Genomic DNA, 22,422 nt, shown 5'->3' on the forward strand with positions numbered 1-22,422 from the left:
AGAACCTTCAATTTTTCAGAGATGGCTCAGCATTGCTTTTGACAGTCTTGGGCAGTAACAGCTGCATGCCTACCATAATCAGAAACCATTTTGTTACTGCTCATTTTCTTGATCCAGAATGCTATGACTTTTTAGGAGACTTTAAATACATGTCTCTTACAAGTGTTGAACACTTTACACCTATGATTTCTGCCAGTGGTCGACACTGCTTCTGTGGTGGAAAACTTTATAATGTGCAAAAAATTAAACCAAAATCATATTCTTTAAGAACCCTAAAACAATCATGTTTAGATGTAATAGCTGACTCAGTATTGATAGAAGATTTATGTCAATTACCTCTTCCAAAATCCTTAATTGCATGTCTTGAACAAGGCAAAAGTTAGTATTATACCAACCAATGTTGTCATATGCAGACAATCTGATATAAAATGTTGAAAAAAAATTGTTTTCCTTATTTAATACCATGTTTTACTTTACAGATCTATATACTTTTATGACATTTCTCAACATGATAATGTTTTTACTACAGAACAAACCAACAACATGCATATACATGTATGTACATTCATGTACGGCATGTAATGTAACCAACTACACAATTAATGTAACCATTGAATGTAGATGTACAACTGTACATATTACTACTAATCTGTATTATTCAGATCATTCTCTAGACTCTAAAGCTACATGTACTTGTTGATTCAAATTCGCAAAATCAATACCTTTTTTTGGCAGCAGTGTAAACAATGTTCATGTAAATAAGCAGCATATATACAAATATATATATTCAGGATAAAAACAAATTCATGAACTTTTTTTTACAAATTATTCTTTTCACACTGCAAGTTCAATGCATTATTGTTTTTTCATGAATCACGCTGGTTTAATCATTTGGATGATTTACATTTTGTTTAGCCTTTTAAAGGTAGATTTGTGGTATGGGATTTGCCCATTGTTGAAGGACATAGATGACCAGACCTATATAATAGTTTATATCCATTTAATTTTCTCTCTAGTTGATAGTTGTGTCATTAATGAATTGAAACTGACAGTTATGATTTTTATGTAATCGAACTGTATGAAAAACTGACCCACTTTATCCTTATAAAGCTAATTCACAATGTGAACCTTTTTGGAGAGTGAGCCCAGCGAACCAGGTAAGAAGCTTCACATTGTGTCAAGCAACTGATATTTTACAATATCAATGTGTAGAAAACCAGATAATCTATACATTTATGCTTACATTTATTTAGGACTCTTGTGACTTATTGGTCCATGTCCTCTTTCAACAGTGACCACTAGCCTATCAACTTTGCGCCTTGAGTTTAAAACCTACACATGTACATGGCGAAAGGTGTAACTGTTTGACTCAAATCTTAATTGACTAAGTTTGCCAATTTTCCTGCCATAGGTTGGCTTTTCTCTCTTGGTACTCTGACTTCTTCTACCTATAAAAACTGGCCTCAGTTTTATACAACCATGTAGCTGAAAGTCCAAATAATCCTAGCAAACAAACTATTAAATGTTCTCAGCACTAGTGTTACAATAAAAGAACAACAATGCAAGGTTACAGGTTTAATAATTATTTTCAAAAAATTTGTGTACATGTAGGACAATAAATATCTGTTAATAAAAACAAAACAAAATACATGAAATGATGCTCAACAAAATACCCCTATTGCATAGAAATGAATTTTGACATGATTAGTTAAAATCTTAGTTCAAGCTGAATTACCAGTTAAAGATACATATAATTATCTCCCTTGAGAAACATCATATTACATTTTATTTTCAAACTCACAATCTTGCTTTATATTACATATCTAACAAAGATGTTGAACTTCTGCGTACTAAGTTCAACCAAAAAGCTAAACATATTGTTTTATTTGACAAACCTTGACTGTAATTTATTTTAAAATCTTTGATGTTTAAGGGGAGATAATTAATTTTGATGTTGCATGGATATTTTTGAATCTCAAGATGAGATTTTATATGATTATATTTAGTTAAATATATTTGCCTGATACATTAACATTCAAGAATATGTTCTATGTATTAGAATACTCTCATTGCAAACACCAGGTGATTGCAATTTTAAATTACTGTATCTGCTTCCGGGTGTAAACCCCACCAAATTACTGTGAGTAGAAATCACCCAGGTACAAATTAGTGTTAATTTTTGCATTGAATTGAACAGATGCTCTCATTCAATTCTCAAATTTAGTATAAAATACTAAACCTTCCACTTATCATGTGAGCTTTTTGTGAAAAATAAGGAAAGAAAAATCAAACTTATAAGAGGTAGCTATTCAAATAAATATTAATATTGTTTGATTTAGGAATACTATTTTCTTTAAGGAAAGACTTTAATATTTTTTCTGTCTATGAAGAAATAACATAAAAAATGTAGTGCACACTGAATAACGTGCGTAGCAGGTTATTTAACAGTGTGCACCACATTTTTTATGTTATTTCGAATAGACAGAAAAAATATTACAGTCATTTCTTATAATATAATTCTAAATTCTATTTTAAACCGTAGAAAACCTTGAAAAAACATTGATGACGTCACGGTCACAAGATTAAATTATGTCTATGGGCTCATAACAAAATAACGTCAGCCAATCAGAAGACGCGTTACATCCAGAATTAAATTATTTCAGCATAACAACGTTAAGAGTTATCATACAAAAAGATCAAGATTTATAAAACAATTTTAAATAACTAATAATTTGTGACCTCATTCCATATTATTTCTCATAAATTTTTAATAATATAGAAAGTGTTTGCATACATTTGAAAATGCAAAAACAAAAATCACACAATGTGACACAAAAACACATTGTTACAAGATGTATACACATAAAACAGGAATGATTTTGATCAAGTTTAATCTCACGCGGGAAATTAATTTATTAATACCATTACATATGATTCAAATGGGACTTCTTTATCATGTTATACCTGTTTAACTCTTTTAAGTTGTGACATGCACAAAGACTGCAATTGTTATTGACATCACTGTCCAAGATTTCTTAAATAACACTCTGTAACAACAGTTCAAGATATTTTACAAAATGAAATATTTTGATAATTGAAGTTATGATTTGCAGGGTTTTGTCCTGGTAAAAGTTCTTTTATAGTCCAAAGAGATCCCTGCCCAATGATATAAACTAATTATAAAACAACAAAAGTGCAAAAAAATAGTTGATAAATATAGGCTTTGCTTAGTAAACATTGAAAATAACCATTACAATGCTTCAATTGTTTGGTATGAAAACTCCTCTTTAATTTCAAATTCAGAAACAAATTCTAAGTCCCCCTCCCCAATTTAAATAACAGCATTGTTTCCAATAACAGGAAACCGTTATTGAAAATTATGCAATTTCCCTATATATACACACCATGAACCGTTAACTAACCAAAATTGATTTCTAAAAAACTAATCTCACCACACACATAACAACCTATAGCCTTTGGGGAAATCATGTTTTACTGAAATAGGTGCAAAAACCATCAATCAATGACTCACTAAAACCGAATCCTATTTAACTAATCTAATCACAAGCTTTTGACCAAAAAAAGATGAAAAACTACACGTGTAAATCTCCCTCAATAACACATGTCATAGGTAAGACAAAACTACTTCCTTCCTAACAAAAATAAAATATTCCCATATTTAATAATTCAATAAAGACACATGGACTAAGTTGAAAAACATAAGTTTTTAAGTCTTAATATTGATGTCATGTTAATTGCTAAATACATTGATTATGATTGCATTGATAATGCACAAAAACACACTAATGTATCACATTATGTTAAATGTCAGATGCTTGAATACACAAATGGATCAAGGTTAAAAACTAACCGGAAACCAGAATTTTTCTTTTTTAATGATTGGCAAAAAATAGAGTTTGTTAAGAATCTTGTACTGTAGACATGATTTCTTTTAAATGATACCCGAAAATACATATTTTTAAATTTAAAATGCACAGAGTCATTTTTACAAAATTCTTGAATGAAGAAAATTTAAAAAAAATCCAATTGAGTTTCCAAACCAGTAAAGTGCACTGGTTATTACAATATAAAGAATTATTAAGTAGTTAATACCAAATTATGATTTGTTGCAATATAAAAAAAAATACATTAGAAAAAAAGCGTAAAAAAATTGGTTCATTTTCAGCAAATTGTTTTTGATTATGTCCCTTTGATCTGATTGAAAGTGATGTGTTTATTTACTATTTTATTTAGTTTCTACGGATACTTTTAATATTATGAAATTGTTTGCTGATTATGATATAGTTATATTAAGAGGATTTACTACAAAAATTGCAATTTGATATGAGGGGTGACACAAGGGTGCTCATTTACACAGTCCTGCCTATTGGTAATATTTTTGAAGCTCCCCCTTCTTTTCCTCCTTTATTCCACGTCCCTGATTAATTTACCCTCTTTATTCCACAACACAATTATATAAAGTTCAACATACATTCAAAAATATAGTGTAATAGATATAAGAAGATGTGGAATGAGGGCCAATGAGACAACTCTCCATCCAAGTCACAATTTATGAAAGTAAACCTATTATAGGTCAAAGTACTGTCTTCAAAACAGACCCTTAGCTTGTTTGAGTTTGATTTATCTTCATCAGAATTTAAAATTGCAAATTTTCTTTGCAGTAGCTAATTTTTATTGTTATAAAAATTGGATAATTATCCCCAGGATATTTGTCATTTAGTTAAAAAAAGTTACATTGTAGGTTTCAATAGTAAAGATGAATTTCAAAAATAAAAATTTCACGGATGACGGTCATTGTTTTTATAAGACCAACCATCCAGTACTCTTTATCTTTTTTAAACAAGAAACAAATCAGAAATAAATTATTGTGAAATACAATAGCAATAATAGTAAACAGCAAAATTAGCAACTAATTATAAATTTAATATTTTCAATTATTTCATTTTGTAACTTTATGAACTCAAATGAACTTAAGCTATTTAAGGAATGACCGTAATATTTTTTCTGTCTGAAGAAATAACATAAAAAATTTGGTGCACATTGAATTACGCTCGTAGCGGGTTATTTAACAGTGTGCACCACATTTTTTATGTTATTTCGAATAAACAGAAAAATATTACAGTCATTTCTTATAATTTAATTCTAAATTCCATTTTAAACCGTAGAAAACCATGAAAAACGTTGATGACGTCACGGTCACATGACTAAATTATGTCTTTGGGATCATAACAAAATAACATCAGCCAATCAGAAGACGTGTTACATCCAAAATTAAATTATACTTATATATATAAAAAAATTTATACACGATGATTAGTGGTTAAAAAAATGGAATAATGAAACATAAATACAAACTGATATGCATCAAACATTTAATTAAAAAAGACCAATAATTTGAGTGAAAAGTGAGAGCAGCTATATTTCTAATGCCAAATTAAATAAGATTACTGTATCTAATATTAATAAAATGAACAAACTGAACAACACAAAATCTTTAATTCACATTTCAATGCTTATATAAAAATTTTACTTGTCACATTTGCAAAAAAATAAGCAAGTTTAATTCTGATTTTACACCAATGCAATTTTTATTTTAATCAAACCACTTTTGTTCATTTCTATATCTTCAGGAAAATACAATAAAGAATTTCATACGAAAATTTGCAATAACTTAAAGGCACATAGTATTTTTTTTAAGCAGTATAAGTATAATATATATAAAAACTTAAATCAAAAATTAATTTACTACTTTTTTATACTCTGGTATTTTTCACACTCAATAACAGAATTTAGTCTATAAATACACACAAAACAAAATACACAACACACGTTTTGTTCCTTACAAAAAATTGCAACAAACCCATGCCAAAATATTTGAAAAAAAGAAAGGAATTACTTTGAAGTGCAAATAAAATAAAATTGTACATTATTATATAAATCCAAAAAAATGACTTAAAATCTGAATTTTAAATATGATCTTTATCAAAGGGGTCAATTTCAAACTGAGATACCATCTTTCATTTTATAGTAACGAGTCTAAGAAGAATAACAGTACACATTAGGTGGTTAATGTGAATAATCACTCTGGCTGGAGATTCAAAGTGAAAATAGGGTGATAACTGGTGAATCACCCAAATTTACTAGCATTTTCTTGAAAACCCCTATATTTTTTTTGTATTGAATCATCATTATGCTTGCATGATATTCATAGGCATCTAGGAAAGTAAACATCATATATATATATTCATGGTTCTCAGTAACCATGGTAACTGTAAAAGTGTGTTCTTCAAAATTTTTTATTAAAAATACGATTTATAAATCTGCATCAGCATCTGAGTTAGTAGACTTCTTTTTCACTTTACATTTGACATTTCCAGCTAAAGCATGTATGGCTTTATTTTCAAAGAGTTCTGTGGTGTTCTCTGATTTACTGACAGCGGCTCTGACCATTGCCTTGGCAACCACATTTGTTGGTGTTGTTATAGCAGTAGGGAAGAAATAAGAGAATGGTTTAAGTACTGTTCTAAAGAAGGCTTCTCCAGGCCGGCTTTCTTCTCTGTCACACATCAATACACTAAAATTAAAATAAGAAAATAAATGTGATTTTTTTTATGTATTATAAATTTTCATACTGTAAACCAACTAATTTGCATTTCATACAATACAATAGAAAATGTCTGACTACACAAGTTTAATTCTAGCAAACAAAGCAAACAAAAATAATTTCCATAAAGGGAAGTAATTCACAATTTATAACTGCTCATTTTTGTAGTACAAATGTAAAACTTAGTTTGAGTAATTTCCCTGTAATCTGGATCAAATAAATGACTATGTTTATGAATGACCAGGATTGAATGGTTTCACATAAAAATAAAAACATTACACATAGAATCATCAACTTTAAGAGAAAGGTTATACCTGATTGGTCTTACACAACCAAATTATCAAAACCTATCGCCTTTCTTAAAACTATTTTTATATCACCAGAAAAATTGTCTGTTTATTAGAAACTTAATATAGTGTATTGCTATTTTTAACATACCCTGGTCTGAAAACTGAAAGCCTGTCAAAATGCATCACTTTTAATTCCTCTTCAACTTGTCCCTGTAAAAAAATGTAATTATATGATACATCATCAAAAGCTCAAGTTTTTCTGAAATATTTAATTTCAGTATTTCAAGGATAAATGTTATCCTGGGAAATAAAACCAGTGATATTGTTGTCTTTTTTCAAAACTACCTCTACCATTTTTTATTGGGGAAAATGCATATTTTTTATTGAAATTGGGAAATTTGTATATTTTATTCTAAACACATCTCCAATTTTTTGCTGACCTTTGCTGTCTTTTTTGCACTGTTTTTTCATGTATATTTTGGTTGTCAGACATTTTCAACCTGAAAGGTACTTTTCGGAGAAGGGAAAGACAGAAGCAATGATGGTACTTTATGCATTGAAAACTACATGTGTTACAAACAACATGATGATTCTGAACAGAAAACCAGATCTCAAAAGTGCTTTTTTATATCAAAAAAATAACATGAATACGATATAAATATTACAAACATTACTACAAATGCCATCACTGTGTGGGGAAAATGTAACCCTTTTTGGGAGGAATTTTAAGCCATTTTTTTTAGTAATTGGGAATTTTCTCTAGGGGAAAAGGCTGAATTTCAGCTGTAATTTAAGGCAAACAATATCACTGAAAACCCCTACAAAAATGATACCTTTAACAACAAGAGTGTCAAGTCTTGAAAATTAATCCTCATATAATTAAATTTTCAGACAAAACCAGGTACAAAAATTTCATTTATTTACACTTTAAAAGTCGTCTGTTCTTTTCAGTATTAAATCAATATACTGCCTTGTGTAATCATTATATTACCTTCTGTTAACATGATACTGTATTGTATTAACATATATTTATAGATTATCGTTGATCATCTCAACAAGATTGATTTTCTCGCTTGAGCCGGTACGGCAAAAGCAAGAAAAGCAATCAAGTTGAGATGACCAATGATAATCTGTTTAAATCGCAATTTTACCTATGATGATGTTTCAATTTTCCATCTCAAGCAAATAGCATGCTATGAAAATTTATCACCAAAAAAGATCTTTGGAAAAATGCACAAAAAAGAGATAATGCATAATATTCATTTGATCTTGTTTTGTGTATTGTATTTACTTTTATCATACACATGTATTAAGTAGTAAATACAGTAGTTTTGAATATTTGATAAATAGCCTGCTGTTTAATCCATATCGCACAACTTTGATGCGAACCCTTTATCATACCCTTTATCACATCCTTTATCACACCCCTACCCTTTATTGCACTCTTTATCACACCCCTACAAATTTTTTTTCATTTTTACATAAACTCCGTTTTAATTTATGCAAGCTTCTTCAGAATTTATTTTTTCCCCCCTCAAAATGGGTCCTGAATGAACGGTCATTTGGGCGTGACGCAATTTATTGAATGACGTCATTGTTTGGAATGTGACGTCACAAACGTCAGGTTTTCATATTTCTGACACGAGGAATGCAACTATAAAAAAGACCCTAAAGGCCCTCTGGCTGATATTGGTACCTCGGGATGATACGGCATATGATACGGATTTTGCCATGTACGATGTATTATTCTCTATTAATTGGATGCTAAAAGGACATGACATGCTTCAAAGACGCATTATTCTGACAAATTTTGCTTTTAGTTTTACTCCTAAATGCTACATGCTTAGATCAGAAGTGTCAATTACCTATTTTCAAGTTTTTGGTTATAACTGGTGTTTAAACCCACAATCTCCTGCACTTGATTCAATCATGTCACTGCGGTTATATTTCGCTGGACAGACCTGTACATACCTTTATTCTTGTATAGAGTAAATTAGCATTTTTATCTGCTCCCTGAGAGGACACTAGTGTGAAGTGTTTGCATCCCTTTTCTTTTGCAACCTCAGCTGAGTTCAAAATATAGTCATGGTCAACTTTCACAAATCCTTCCTACAAAATATTTATTTAGAATGCATTTTACATTTATATAAAATCATAAAGTTCTCAACATGAACAAATTAGTTAGATGTTTATGTATTTTATGATTATATACATGTATAGTAATATTGGACCCTGATTACAGAGACCATATTAGTTGTAGATGTATGTAAATGTCATGAGAATGTCGTTCCAAAGGCATAGTAAAACATATTTGAAGTATGTATTTAAAAAAGTAACTTTTGATTAAGCATGTGTGCCAGACTACCAAAAAATGTAAAACCACTGTGAAATGGTACAATTCATCAGATTAATCCCCACACAACTGTAATTCAAGTATGTATGTTCATTCCCTTATTTAAATGTAAGCCATACCCCCCCCCCCCCCAAACAAAAAGTAAATAAAATATAAAATATAAGCCATATAAATAAAAAACAAGATGCAGTATGATTATCAATGAGACAATTCTCCACAAGAGATCAAATTTCACAGCTACATTATTCATTTGTATTCATGATTTTATTTTTCTGGAGGTGCCTTTTATACGTGTATAATTACATTAAATGTATGTTTCATTATGATACTTTATTCTGTTTTGCTAACTGCACATCATGTGTTATTCTGTAAGCAATTTCATTGCTCAATAAAACTTTTCATTCATGATAACATGTGGTCCCAAAATAAAGTGCACAGGTGAATTAAATAAAACAATAATAAAATTCGTGTTTTCATGATCATTGCTAAAAAATGTAATTATAAGTTTTGAATGCTTCTTTTTGTAACTTCATAGGATTGTAAAAGTGTTGACCGTGCATACATTTTTAGTATAAAGCGCTTCCACGCCAATGTACTTCGGTCAACGCTTTTACACCCCAATGAAGTTACAAAAAGAAGCATTCAATTCTTAAATGCTAATGTCCACTGCATGAAATTATGTAGTCTTTATATCTTCATGTGCTGTATTACACAATGTACATAAAGGGGATATATATAATACTCTTTGTGTCTAGTACTTGGACAATAAAACACATACTGAACCTGATTTTCCTCTGGTGGTTCCCAAACAACAGAATCCAGTATCTATACCATCAAACACCTCTTTATAGTCAGTAATGTTATCAAAATCTACCCTCTTTTGTTCCTGAAATAAGTAAGAATACATGTACATTTGTACATACATTGTACACCATGTACACTAGTTATATATATATATATATATATGCTACTTCATAATGATATATTACCGTTAGTTTTAGATCGTGTTTTGTTGATTACTTCGAGCTATCAATATATTAATCTGTTAGATTTTTTTATCAAAATAACAAAATACATTTAAAAAAAATTAGGATGTATTTTAAGATATATATTATGTATAAGGCATGTGTAAGGCAAAAATGCAAAAAAAATAATGATAAAAATCATCATCAAAATGCAATAACTCTCACTTCTAAGTTTAGTTTTTTGTTTTTAATATTTACATAATTTTGCCAAAGTCAGCATGTAATTGCACAGTATTCTCTATTCTTTCTATTCTTCAATGTTCTTGTAACTCATCATGCTTATTACTCTGTTATTTGTATTTTTTTTTTGTATAATTTTACTGTATAGTTTTATGACCTGTTGAACCCATTATTCTATAATTCGTAAACATATGCAGTATATGTATACACGTAACTCTAAATGTTTCTCTTTATATGATCTTTTACATTACTTTTTCATTTTTACATTGATGCTTACATTTTTTTGTACATACTGTCTTCTTCAATTTTTACATACCGGTACATGTAAATATAAGTATATTTTTTTAATATCAAAAACAAGCTTAAAGTACATTGTATAGGGACAAATCCTACATGTATGTACACCTGTATGTAGAAGACAGTACATAATGTATAAATGAAGATACACATTTATTCAACTTACAAATTCAGGTCCAAAATCTGGATCCAAATCAATTATTCTACGTCCAATGAGAACAATCTTCTTAAAAGGTCTTGTTCTCTTCAGTTCTTTCAAAAGTTCTTTGCCAACTTCACCAGTATAGCCAAGAACAAAAGCTGTATGATCTTCGTGCTTAAATTCTTCTAACTTGGTATCAGAGTTCGATGCCATGCTACAGAAGATGGTAAAATTGCATTTGAATTAAAGTGGTACCTAACACAACAGGAAGATAACTCTGTAAAATCAGCTAAACATTTTAATTATGTTGTGTTGTTAAGGGAATGTTAAACTTCTCAATGATCAAAATAAGTGTTTGTCAAACTGCTATATAACCATGATAACCAGTGTAATTTTTCTGATAAAACAGTTGGTTCAAATTTTCTAAATTTTTTATAGTTTTGTCAAAGGGTCATAGTAAATACTTTGTCAAAATTTTAAGAAAATTAAACGAGCCAAATTAATTTTAGTTGAAGTAAAATTGAGAATGGAAATGGGGAATGTGTCAAAGAGACAACAACCCGACCAAATAAAAAACAACAGCAGAGGGTCACCAACAGGTCTTCAATGTAGCGAGAAATTCCCGCACCCGGAGGCGTCCTTCAGCTGGCCCCTAAACAAATATATACTAGTCCAGTGATAATGAACGCCATACTAATTTCCAAATTGTACACAAGAAACTAAAATTAAAATAATACAAGACTAACAAAGGCCAGAGGCTCCTGACTTGGGACAGGCGCAAAAATGCGGTGGGGTTAAACATGTTTGTGAGATCTCAACCCTCCCCCTATACCTCTAACCAATGTAGTAAAGTAAACGCATAACAATACGCACATTAAAATTCAGTTCAAGAGAAATCCGAGTCTGATGTCAGAAGATGTAACCAAAGAAAATAAACAAAATGACAAAAATACATAAATAACAACAGACTACTAGCAGTTAACTGACATGCCAGCTCCAGACTTCAATTAAACTGACTGAAAGATTATGATTTCATCATATGAACATCAGGCACAATCCTTCCCGTTAGGGGTTTAGTATCATACCATCATAACATATATGAGAAGAACATAACCCGTGTCATGCCAACAACTGTTTAAAAAAAAAAAAAAAAAAATGTGTAGTTCCGATGCAAAGACCTTATCAGTGACTCAATATTAACGCCAAAATATGCAATCTTTAATGACTTGACAACAGTATCGTAATTATATCCCTTCTTAATAAGTCTATTCAAAGGTTTTGTAAGTTTCTGAGGTGAATACTGACACCTTTGTGCTTTATAAAGAATATTACCATAAAAAATTGGATGTGAAATACCTGAACGTATTAGAAGTCTGCATGTTGAGCTATATTTACGAATGATGTCTTTATACCGATGATAAAATTTAGTAAATGTTTTGACTAGTTTGTGATATCGAAAACCCTGGTGTAATAATTTTTCAGTAATACATAAATTTCTCTCGTTAAAATCTAAAACATTGTTACATACACGAGCGAATCGTACAAGTTGAGATATATAAACACCGTAGGATGGTGACAAGGGAACGTCACCATCTAAAAACGGATAATTAACGATAGGAAATGAAAAATCATCCCTTTTATCATAAATTTTAGTATTCAGCTTTCCATTAGTGATATAGATATCAAGATCGAGAAAAGGGCAGTGGTCATTGTTAGTATTAGCTTTATTTAAAGTAAGTTCAACAGGATAAATTTCATTAATATACATACTGAAGTCGTCATTATTGAGAGCCAAAATATCATCCAAATATCTAAAAGTATTATTAAATTTGTTTATCAGATGTTGTTTCGATGGGTCTTTGCTTATTTTTGTCATAAATTGTAACTCATAACAATACAAAAACAGGTCCGCAATAAGTGGTGCACAGTTAGTCCCCATTGGAATTCCGATAATCTGACGATATACGGAATCCCCAAAGCGAACAAAAATGTTATCTAGTAAAAATTCAAGGGCATATATAGTATCAAAGCATGTCCAATTAACATAGTTTTTTTGTTTATTGCTACTAAAAAATGACCTAAAAGAGTTTGAACATATATATTCACATTCTGATTTTTTGAATGCCCATTTAATTAGGTGTGTGAATTTTTTCTTAATGAGAATGTGAGGCAATGTGGTATACAGAGTAGAAAAATCAAAACTTTGAACAGATTCAAAATCACCAATATAAGCATGCAATTTATCAAGTACTTCCAACGAGTTCTTGACACTCCAAAAGTAATTTATTCCACTATTTTCGAAGGCCTTATTTGAACAATTTATTATCAGGTTTTTAATTGTACCAAGTGTGCTGGTAAGAAGAATAGACAATTTAGTAGTTGAACAATGGCTTGAAGACGAAATAAATCTATATTTGTAAGGGGTTTTGTGTAGCTTCGGAAGCCAATACATAGTTGGGACTTTCATTGTATTTGGCTCTGCTTGTAAAGCGGTGGCTAAAAGTTTATGTTTGTTACAGATTTCGTTTTCTGAAAATGGAGTCAGTTGGAATGTTGGTGAATTGGTGATTTCCTTTTTCAGAACCTCAATGTAAAATTTACGTCAAACGATAATAATATTATTAGCAGCTTTATCTGCCGGGACAAAAACAAATTCCTTGGCTAGTTCTTTTAGTTTATGTTTGATACGAGAAATAGGTTTATTGTGGTTATTGTTTATAGTAAAATGTTCTTTAAAATGTTGAATACGTATATCAACTATCTTCATTACTGAATTAAAAAAAGAGTCCAAAGATTTTTTGTCAGCTTTTTCCCGTTTTATCCATTTCATACAGTAAGTATGGAGTGAGTCGTTGATGATATTACGACACTCATTCCAATTAATAATTGACGGGGGACGATATTTAGGTCCTTTACTGAGGAATGATTTTAACTCTCGGTCTTGAACGATGTTAAGATCTCCTGTTATAACATGTGTAGGGTACCACTTTAAAGTTAAGAATATTGCCATTCTAGAACTACATTATCATCATTATCATGTGTATGCAGTCTTATTTATACTACATTGTGTATATATATAAATATCAGAAACTGTATAGATTTATTATGTTTTCATTCTGTTGTATATAAATGCTGTTCCTACATGTATACTATAATTTTATACCACTGCATAAACAGGATAAAGTGCACTTGTGAGTTGGAATATTTCAACACTAGTACTCTGATTATTCAATTATCAGTCAGGGGAGTTACTTGTACAAGTGATTTTTAAAATCACTTATTTGAGTGATTTTTTATTTTTGCTTAGAAACATAGCTATAGGTATAAAAACTTGAAAATTTGAACTTCCCCCAATTTGTAGCTCGTTGTAATTTTGTGAGATTGTTCCTAAACTACATGGTTTTCCAAAGATATGGTGGGAAACACTGTAAACATTGACAAAATAAAGGAATTTGCAAAAATTACTTGAAAATGACTAAAAATAGCCTTGAAATATTTATAGTCTGGGGATTTTATAAGATTTTTGCTGGTACTGTGAATATTTTTCCAATAAACTTCAACATTTAAACTACATTTTGACGTTGAAAAAAATATGTACTCTCGATAGAAATATAAGTACTTGCGTGGTTTGAAAATTGGACCTTCTGAAGATTTTAAATCACTTCAATGAGTGATATTTTTATTCAGATACAAAAGATCATTTCAGCAAGTGATTTTTGGGAATGAAATTAACTTAAAGGGGAATAACTCCGGACGACTTAAAAAGTTTGAAACAAAATCATGTAAATCAGAATGTCAGAAATTTTTGGCACAATAATAAAAATATGAAATCATTGTGTGCCTTCTTGATTTATTATAATTTCATAATTTCTTCACACTGCAAACAAAAATATTAAATATTTATTTGATAAATTCAGACTTAATAAAGCAGATCTTTATGAACAAACTCCATAACAACTTACATGCCAAGATAATGTTCTTTTATCAAAGATGGTAAACAAATAATTTACATGTTTTTCTGTGTATACTGTCCACATTCAACTTTCTATATATACTGGCAACTTGGTTCTGTTTGGTTAATACAGGATAAAAACAAATGTTTATTTATATTTTGTGAGATTGTTCATTTGTGTTTTGAATGTCTCAAATGACCATAGGTGGATCCAGGGGAGGGCCTGATTTGCAAATGATTTGTGGGGAAAATTTGGTTGATTATATAGGGAATTTGGTTGATTATATAGGGGATCACTGACGCATGACTGGAGCCCCCCCCCCCCCTTTTATGAAAGTTCTGGATCCTCCACTGATGACTGTGCTGTGGCAACCTCTGGGGATGGGACCCCCCCCCTTTTTGGCCAATCAATGCATTTGAATGGGGACATAGTTGGATCCCCAATTTAAAATGGCTAGATCCACCCCTGCTAGATACTCTAGTTGGTCTAATAGGAGGTACACTTCTTTGTTGTTGACGATCTTGTACATCAATGGGAGTCTGCATTTTTGTTTTAATTGATCTAACATCCTGATTTATGCATGTTATATCAAATTATTAAAAATCATTGTGCAGCAAGATCATTTGTACCATCACAGAAATCACTCAGTGATTTAAAATCATTTGTACAAGTGATTAACACTATTATTTATCCTGGTCTTATGGGTTTTCTTACTATTTTTAATGAATGTATTTTGACATCACAATTTCCATAGCAAAAGCATGCATTGTACGAATTCATAAGTAAGAAAACTGTTAATATATGATCTGACCATAACTATTACTGAAAATCACTGTGCAGTGATTTGAAATCAGCTGTACAAGTGATTTATATTAATTCATGTAAATCACTCAGTGCAATGATTTAAAATCATTTGTACAAGTGATTTATATTTTTTTTATGCAATGATTTGAAATAATTTATACAAGTGATTTTCATTATTATTTATACTGGTCTCATGCATGGGTTTTCCTAACTATAAAAAATGCATTGTGATGTCAAACTTTTATTGAAAAAGCATGCATAGCAGTACAAAAACATAGGATTTGACCATAATGAAGGTCTCATACTGTGCAATGATTAAACCATTATGATTACAAGTGATTTTTATTATTCTAAACCCTAGCTATAGCGTTGAATCTTGCTTTAAAAACTTGGAGGGGGGGGGGTAAACTGTTTTACCTCTGTCTGTCCATCCGTCAGTCCGTCTGTTCCTCCATTCGTCTTTGCATCCGTTCATCCCACTTCAGGTTAAAGTTTTTGGTCAAGGTAGTTTTTGATGAAGCTGAAGTCTAATCAACTTAAAACTTAGTACACATGTTCCTTACCATTTATAGCACACAAGGTATTTATAGCCAATTGACCTTGTCAGTGATAATGGTGATATAAATGTATACCAACAAATCCAAACACTTTTACAGTGATGATAATGACTTCTTCTTTCCCTGAATTCATAATGATGAATTTGGAAAACACATCACTGGGTACAATGTATACAAGTAGCTGACTTCTATAAATCCTAACACCAAATTTTGAAATCCTTGGCAAGTAGTTCCTGACAAAAATGCAATGCATTTATTCATGGTACAGACAGACGGATTAATGCACAGACCAGAAAACATAATGCCCCTCTAATATCGTAAGTGGGGCATAAAAAATATAGATTTGATCTGATTTCCTTCGTAAATGATCTTGTGCTGGACAGCAGGACCCCTTGCTGAACCAGATTACAACAAAAAAGTTATCTGAATTTGAATTTGTTGAAATAGTTATATTCTGACAAAAAGATTGAAATGATCTAGATCTGCAAAATTTGACAACCTGCAATGGAGTTGAATCAATGATTAGTCCTGGTCATTAAATAAAAAGATTAATATTCTGATATTGGATGTCTAACAAGGGAGGGGTTTCCAATCAGAAATCACTTCTTAACCAGTGTTCTATTGAAATCACTCTGAAGGAACAGTAAATTAAAGTCACTCGATTCATCCCCCCTTTTTAGGTGACTGAAGTTTTGATCCATCAACAAACATGGCTACCAATTCATTAAAGGACATTTAAATGGTATTTTTAAGCCACTCATTATAAATATATATAGAAAAGCAAAAATAATCATTGAAGAAAGATTTAAGCAAAAAATAACAAGATTCAGCAGTCAAGAACCTCTTTTTTACCAAGATTCAATTATTGTAATCCACACATTTTGTTTCAGCTCTCTGAAATTATACGATTTACAAACATTTGAAATGATTGATAAATATAAAGTTATTTTTTTTAAATTTGAATTAAAAAAAATTTATATCTGTTTTTCACCATCTAGAAAGTAATTGAAAATACTGCTGGTATCAGAAATGAACACCGATTTTAATTCACTCTGTGCAGTGATTTTAAATCATTTGCTTAAGTGATTTTAAATCATTTGCACAAGTGATTTTAAATCATTTGCAAAAGTGATTTTAAATCATTTCCACAAGTGATTTACGTTCTAATTGAATGAAAAAACTCTGTGCTGTGATTTAAAATCATGTGTACCAGTGATATACATTATTTCAAAACGTATGTGATGAAAGACACCCTTTGAAGTGTTTTATTTTCATTTATAAGAGTGATCAATACTATGAATGATTATATTCCATATGATAAATTTACTTCACTAGAAATTATAATTATGACCTGCAAAATCTTATTTATCACTGCTCAGGTCTTTAGTTTTCTACAAACATGACAAATGTATGTTAAAATGTTTGTGTTGGTTTTTGGTCAAAGCATTTGAAGTTTATTAATAATTATTGTTCTTACTGTTCCTTTTTATGCCCATTTGTAGTGTAGGGCCATTAAATTTCACCCTTGTCCATGCTGTCTGTTCGTCCAAAAATTGGTTTCTGTTCTCTGACTTAAATTTGCCTCAACCAAATGTTATCAACATATAGACAATGCTTATATTACCGCCAAACTCAGCAATAATTGTTTTTTTATATTTTAAGTTTTGGTGGTTTGAAACCTCTGCTTTATGAAAAACATGTAATTCATGTACTACTGCTAATGCTATTTTTTGCTCAGAAAATAAATTTTACAAGTTAGTTTTTTTATTTATTTTTACCTTTTTTATAGTTATTTTAATGTCAAGAAGACCCCTGTTGTGATGTTGTCCTCTGAAAGAGAGGGATAATCCTGGTTTCTTATTAAAGATTTTCCAAACAATAATAATCACTTGAATGAGTGATTTTAAAAAATATTTCTAATCACTGGTAGAAGTGATTTTTAAAAAGTAATGAAAGGGAATTAACTCTTATTATGTTGAAAATATCACTTGAGAAAGTGATTTTAAAAATCACTTGTACAAGTAACTCCCCTGACTGATTATCAAATCTTAGTTTTTAGGGTAAGGCTTGTTGGTCCTGAGCATATTGAGAGTTTTAAATACATGTGTATTAAATCTATCTGTCCAGGGGGGAGAAATATCTCATTGCAGGAGAATTTACATGTATTTGTATCATGCATTTAATCATTTGTGATATATCATGCCTGGAATCTGTTTTCAAGATGGGTTTTTTTTAGTTAGAAAATTTAAATTCCCTTTGCAACATGTTTAATGAACATGATGAACTGCAAATTGACTATAGGGTATGGGCTTTGATCATTGTTGACGGCTGTACAGTTACTTAAACATTTTTATACACATGACATGTCCATGTAGTTGTTAATTTCTGTGTCATTTAATTTGGTCTCTTGTGGAGAGTTGTCTCATTGGAAATCATACCACATCTTCTTTTTTATAAGACAAAGTTTAACTCATCTGAGGGGACCCAAATCATAAAATCTTGGAGGCAAATTAAGGGGGTGGGTGGGGTGGGGAAGGGGCCAGACCCTGATCATAAGGTCAATAATTGACATGACTGGTCTCTCTTGTGCTGAATATTCCTCATACCATGCACCATTTCTCCTGGTAATTTCTCATTAGCTTTTAGAAAATTAGTTTAGTGCAGGATGGGGTATCAGGACCATGGTCCCCCTTTTTGTGGGAAAACAAAATTGATTACATAGGGAATCACTGAATCATGACTGGCACAGGTCTCCTCTTAGGTAGTCATTGGGCCTCCTCTCATGCAACAGCAAAGATCATTATAAGCTCAGCACCTTGTGTGTAATTTTTTCATTGGCAAAAATAGACATTGATCTGACACTGGAGATATTGATTTTTTTGGTAGGCCAGTGTACTGCATGGTATCGACAGGAAGGTTAAGCCTTACTTGCAAAGATAGTCTGTGTCATTTAATGGCTGTAATTCTCGGGAGATCAGGAATCCACTTAACGCAAGAATTATTGCGATAAGTGCAATAAGAACTCCTGGGATAATTTCGTTACACTTGAACCACAGAATTTGCATTTGTGTATTTTGTGAAAAATGTCATTTCCGGTTACAGTATTTTGCGAACACTGATTCAGAGATTTTAAAATCAACTTCTGAAGCAACATAGTCGGTTCTCCGAGGTTTTAATACCGAAATTACATTATTCATCCACATATTTTGTATAAATTTAATCTTGGTGTAAGTCATATAAGGAAGCTACCATTTGATTATCAGGGGGGGGGGGGGGGGGGGGAGTTGAGGGGAAAAAAAATTGTGTCCTGCTTTTTTTTTAGTTGTAATAAATTTTAATTTGTTTATTCGTTTGTTTTTTTTTTATTATTGAGATTTTTCTTTTTTAGTGAAAATACCCTAATCTGGTGCATTTAAGTCAATGACTTTTATGTCAAAATAATTTTATTTGATGGGTTTTCTGTAGTATTTTTTTTTATTACAGATGTTTCATATCTATTGTCAGCTAGTGAATTGCATATATACATGCATATGTATATGCCTAATGGTGTTGTTTATAATAATATTGTTTGTATGCTATATAAGCTCTCCTAGGGCCTTAATTTGGTGAATACAAATATTCTAATCTATTCTATTTTATTCTTCATAATTTGTCATCCTCCCTTTTTTGCTAGTAAGTTGCTCATCCTGCCTTTTCTTCTTTAAATCAAAACTACTGTCCTGCCTTTTTTTATTTCATCCTAGCTCCCCCTTTTACACATAAAACACAGCCAAGTATTACAAGACACAACATAGAAAACTAAAGACTTATTAGCAACACGAAACAAATACTGGACGTGGTCCCAGTGCTCAGGAAGGCCGGTTAAGCAGACCCTGTTCCACATGTGGCATCGGTCGTGTTGCTCGTGTTATCAGTTACAAACCCGGTAACTAGATATATAGGAAAATGTGGTGTGAGTGCCAATGAGACAACTCTCCATCCAAATAACAATTGATAAAAGTAAACCATCGTAGGTAAATGTACGGCCTTCAACACGGAGCCTTGGCTCACACCGAACAAGCTATAAAGGGCCCCAAAATTACTAGTGTAAAACCATTCAAACGGGAAAACCAACGGTCTAATCTATATAAAAATCGAGAAACGAGAAATACGAATAAATTACATAAACAAACGACAACTACTGTACAACAGATTCCTGACTTAGGACAGGTGCAAACATTTGCAGCGGGATTAAACGTTTTAATGGTACCAAACCTTCTCCCTTTTTCTCAGACAATAGTATAACATCACAACATAGAAAAACACATGATAAAATATCAATTGGGAGGCTTAACTCAATCAAAAAACGTAAATTAACACACTATGATACCTGAATGCAAATGCATAGTTAATAAAATATTAGGGACAAATTATTAAAGGCCAAAAAGCAAACAAACAAGTCCAAACAAAGCCATGGCAAGACACCACCGCGAAATATTGAACAACCTTTCAAAAATAATCACTTTTGAAAAAAAATTAGTTTAATTCGTTAGGTCATATTCGTGAAAAGGCAATGGGATTGTATTTACGACATAAGGAACATATCCGATATCATCTGTGAAATGGGTATTCCATAACGATCAACCAACCTAGTAACATAAACAATCTGCCATGGAATATAATGTTCACGTCGTTATATCAGAAGGATTTTCTGGGTTTTAAGTACATAATTTGGCTCATGTAATCGGTCTTGAACCAACTTATACATATTTATGTTGTAGTGAAAAGATTCTTCATCAATGATGCATGTGATGATATAGTTTTATTCTGAATTGAATAAACAGATCAAATTTTAGTTCACCAAATGCCCATTTTGACAATTAATCACAGCAAGGATTTGTAAAGTATATACTAATCCTTGATCACAGGGACTCGGTTAGCAGATTAAAATTTTGTTTATCGTTGTTTTTTTTTTGTTTTTTTTTAAATGTTTCCGTATTTGCCGCATTTTGTATAACATTATTAACGTTTTAACATTGGCCTCACTATTTGTGTGTTGTCTAGAAAAGTGCAGTTTACTATCCATATCCGTATACTGAAAAATAGGATTTTTTTCTTCTGTATACCGACATTGATTGTAAATTGCACATTGCTAGAAGACCGTGACTTATTTTTCTGTATACGGACATGGAAAGTAAACAACACATTGATAGAAAACCGACAACGAAATATTGAAGCCAATATTAAACTAGATATATTTCATAGTTTATAGATAGTTTTTAAGTGAATCGTAAATTACACCATAATGATTATTATTGTAGAAAGCCCTGGCCTTAACCTCAGGATGAGGTCACTAATGTAATAATTCCTGGTTCAAAACACTAGTGTGATGAAAACACTGGTTCACATTCATTTTTTTTTACATTAATAAACTATGCAAGTTTATGTTAATCCAAATTTATATACCCCAAAAATACCAAGCTCAATTTGTATATTTCTCCCCTTCAAAAAACCCTCTTTAGAATCTTATGGTGAGTGAAACCTAGTAAATTTTTGTTGGTGGATAAAAAAAACGCTAGATAATTTCATCCTCCGGATAATATACACTGGCAGAATCAAACCATTGTTAAAAAAATACCACTTCTATTAGCACATATTTTAGCTAGGCATTTACACAGCAACACTTCCGGTAGGACCTTCATGCAAAGCTCTGATCCCAAACATATCTGCGTATCCTTCCGGAGATCCTGAGATGACTTCGGGTTTTTGGATTGGGTTCGTGTGTGTTTTGTGTACTGTTGTTTGTCTTTTCGTAGTATTTTGCCATGGCATTGTATCAGCTTGTCTTCTACTCATTTATTATACTATTCATTTGGGATCTTTTGCCTCTTTTTCACAGAAACTAAAACTAGTTTTACCTTCTACCTTTCTTGCATATATATATATATCCTATTCCAAAGTCTGTGTTGTACTGTGTTACAACTGTAAATGTGTCTTATACTGTTAAATCCATGTGATACTATGGGCATAAAGGTTGAACGGCAATAGTTTAGACACCAAAACTTCTGATGGCATATATTAATGCAGTTGATAAAGTAAGCTTTACATGCCATACATGTACCTTTCGTAATTTTATAACGAATGTGGTATGTCATGATATCATATGATGTTGTTAACAAGACAAGTAAATAAAATAAACTGTTGACACAGAGATATG

General features: G+C 31.0%; 1 protein-coding gene across 1 annotated transcript; it reads right to left on the minus strand.

The window, feature by feature from the left end:
* Positions 1 to 1,562: 1,562 nt before the first annotated feature.
* LOC139481920 (oxidoreductase HTATIP2-like) lies at positions 1,563 to 19,320 on the minus strand. The gene is made up of 7 exons (XM_071265467.1): positions 19,155 to 19,320; positions 10,937 to 11,126; positions 10,047 to 10,154; positions 8,887 to 9,024; positions 7,064 to 7,125; positions 2,642 to 6,595; positions 1,563 to 2,344 (listed from the first exon to the last, which is right to left on the minus strand). Exons 1-6 carry the CDS (start codon positions 19,289 to 19,291, stop codon positions 6,334 to 6,336), a joined length of 897 nt encoding a protein of 298 aa, XP_071121568.1. The 5' UTR covers positions 19,292 to 19,320; the 3' UTR covers positions 1,563 to 2,344; positions 2,642 to 6,333.
* Between the last annotated feature and the right edge of the window lie 3,102 nt (positions 19,321 to 22,422).

This window comes from Mytilus edulis, chromosome 7 (genome assembly GCF_963676685.1).
Source record: "Mytilus edulis chromosome 7, xbMytEdul2.2, whole genome shotgun sequence".
In the NCBI taxonomy this organism is placed as follows: domain Eukaryota; kingdom Metazoa; phylum Mollusca; class Bivalvia; order Mytilida; family Mytilidae; genus Mytilus; species Mytilus edulis.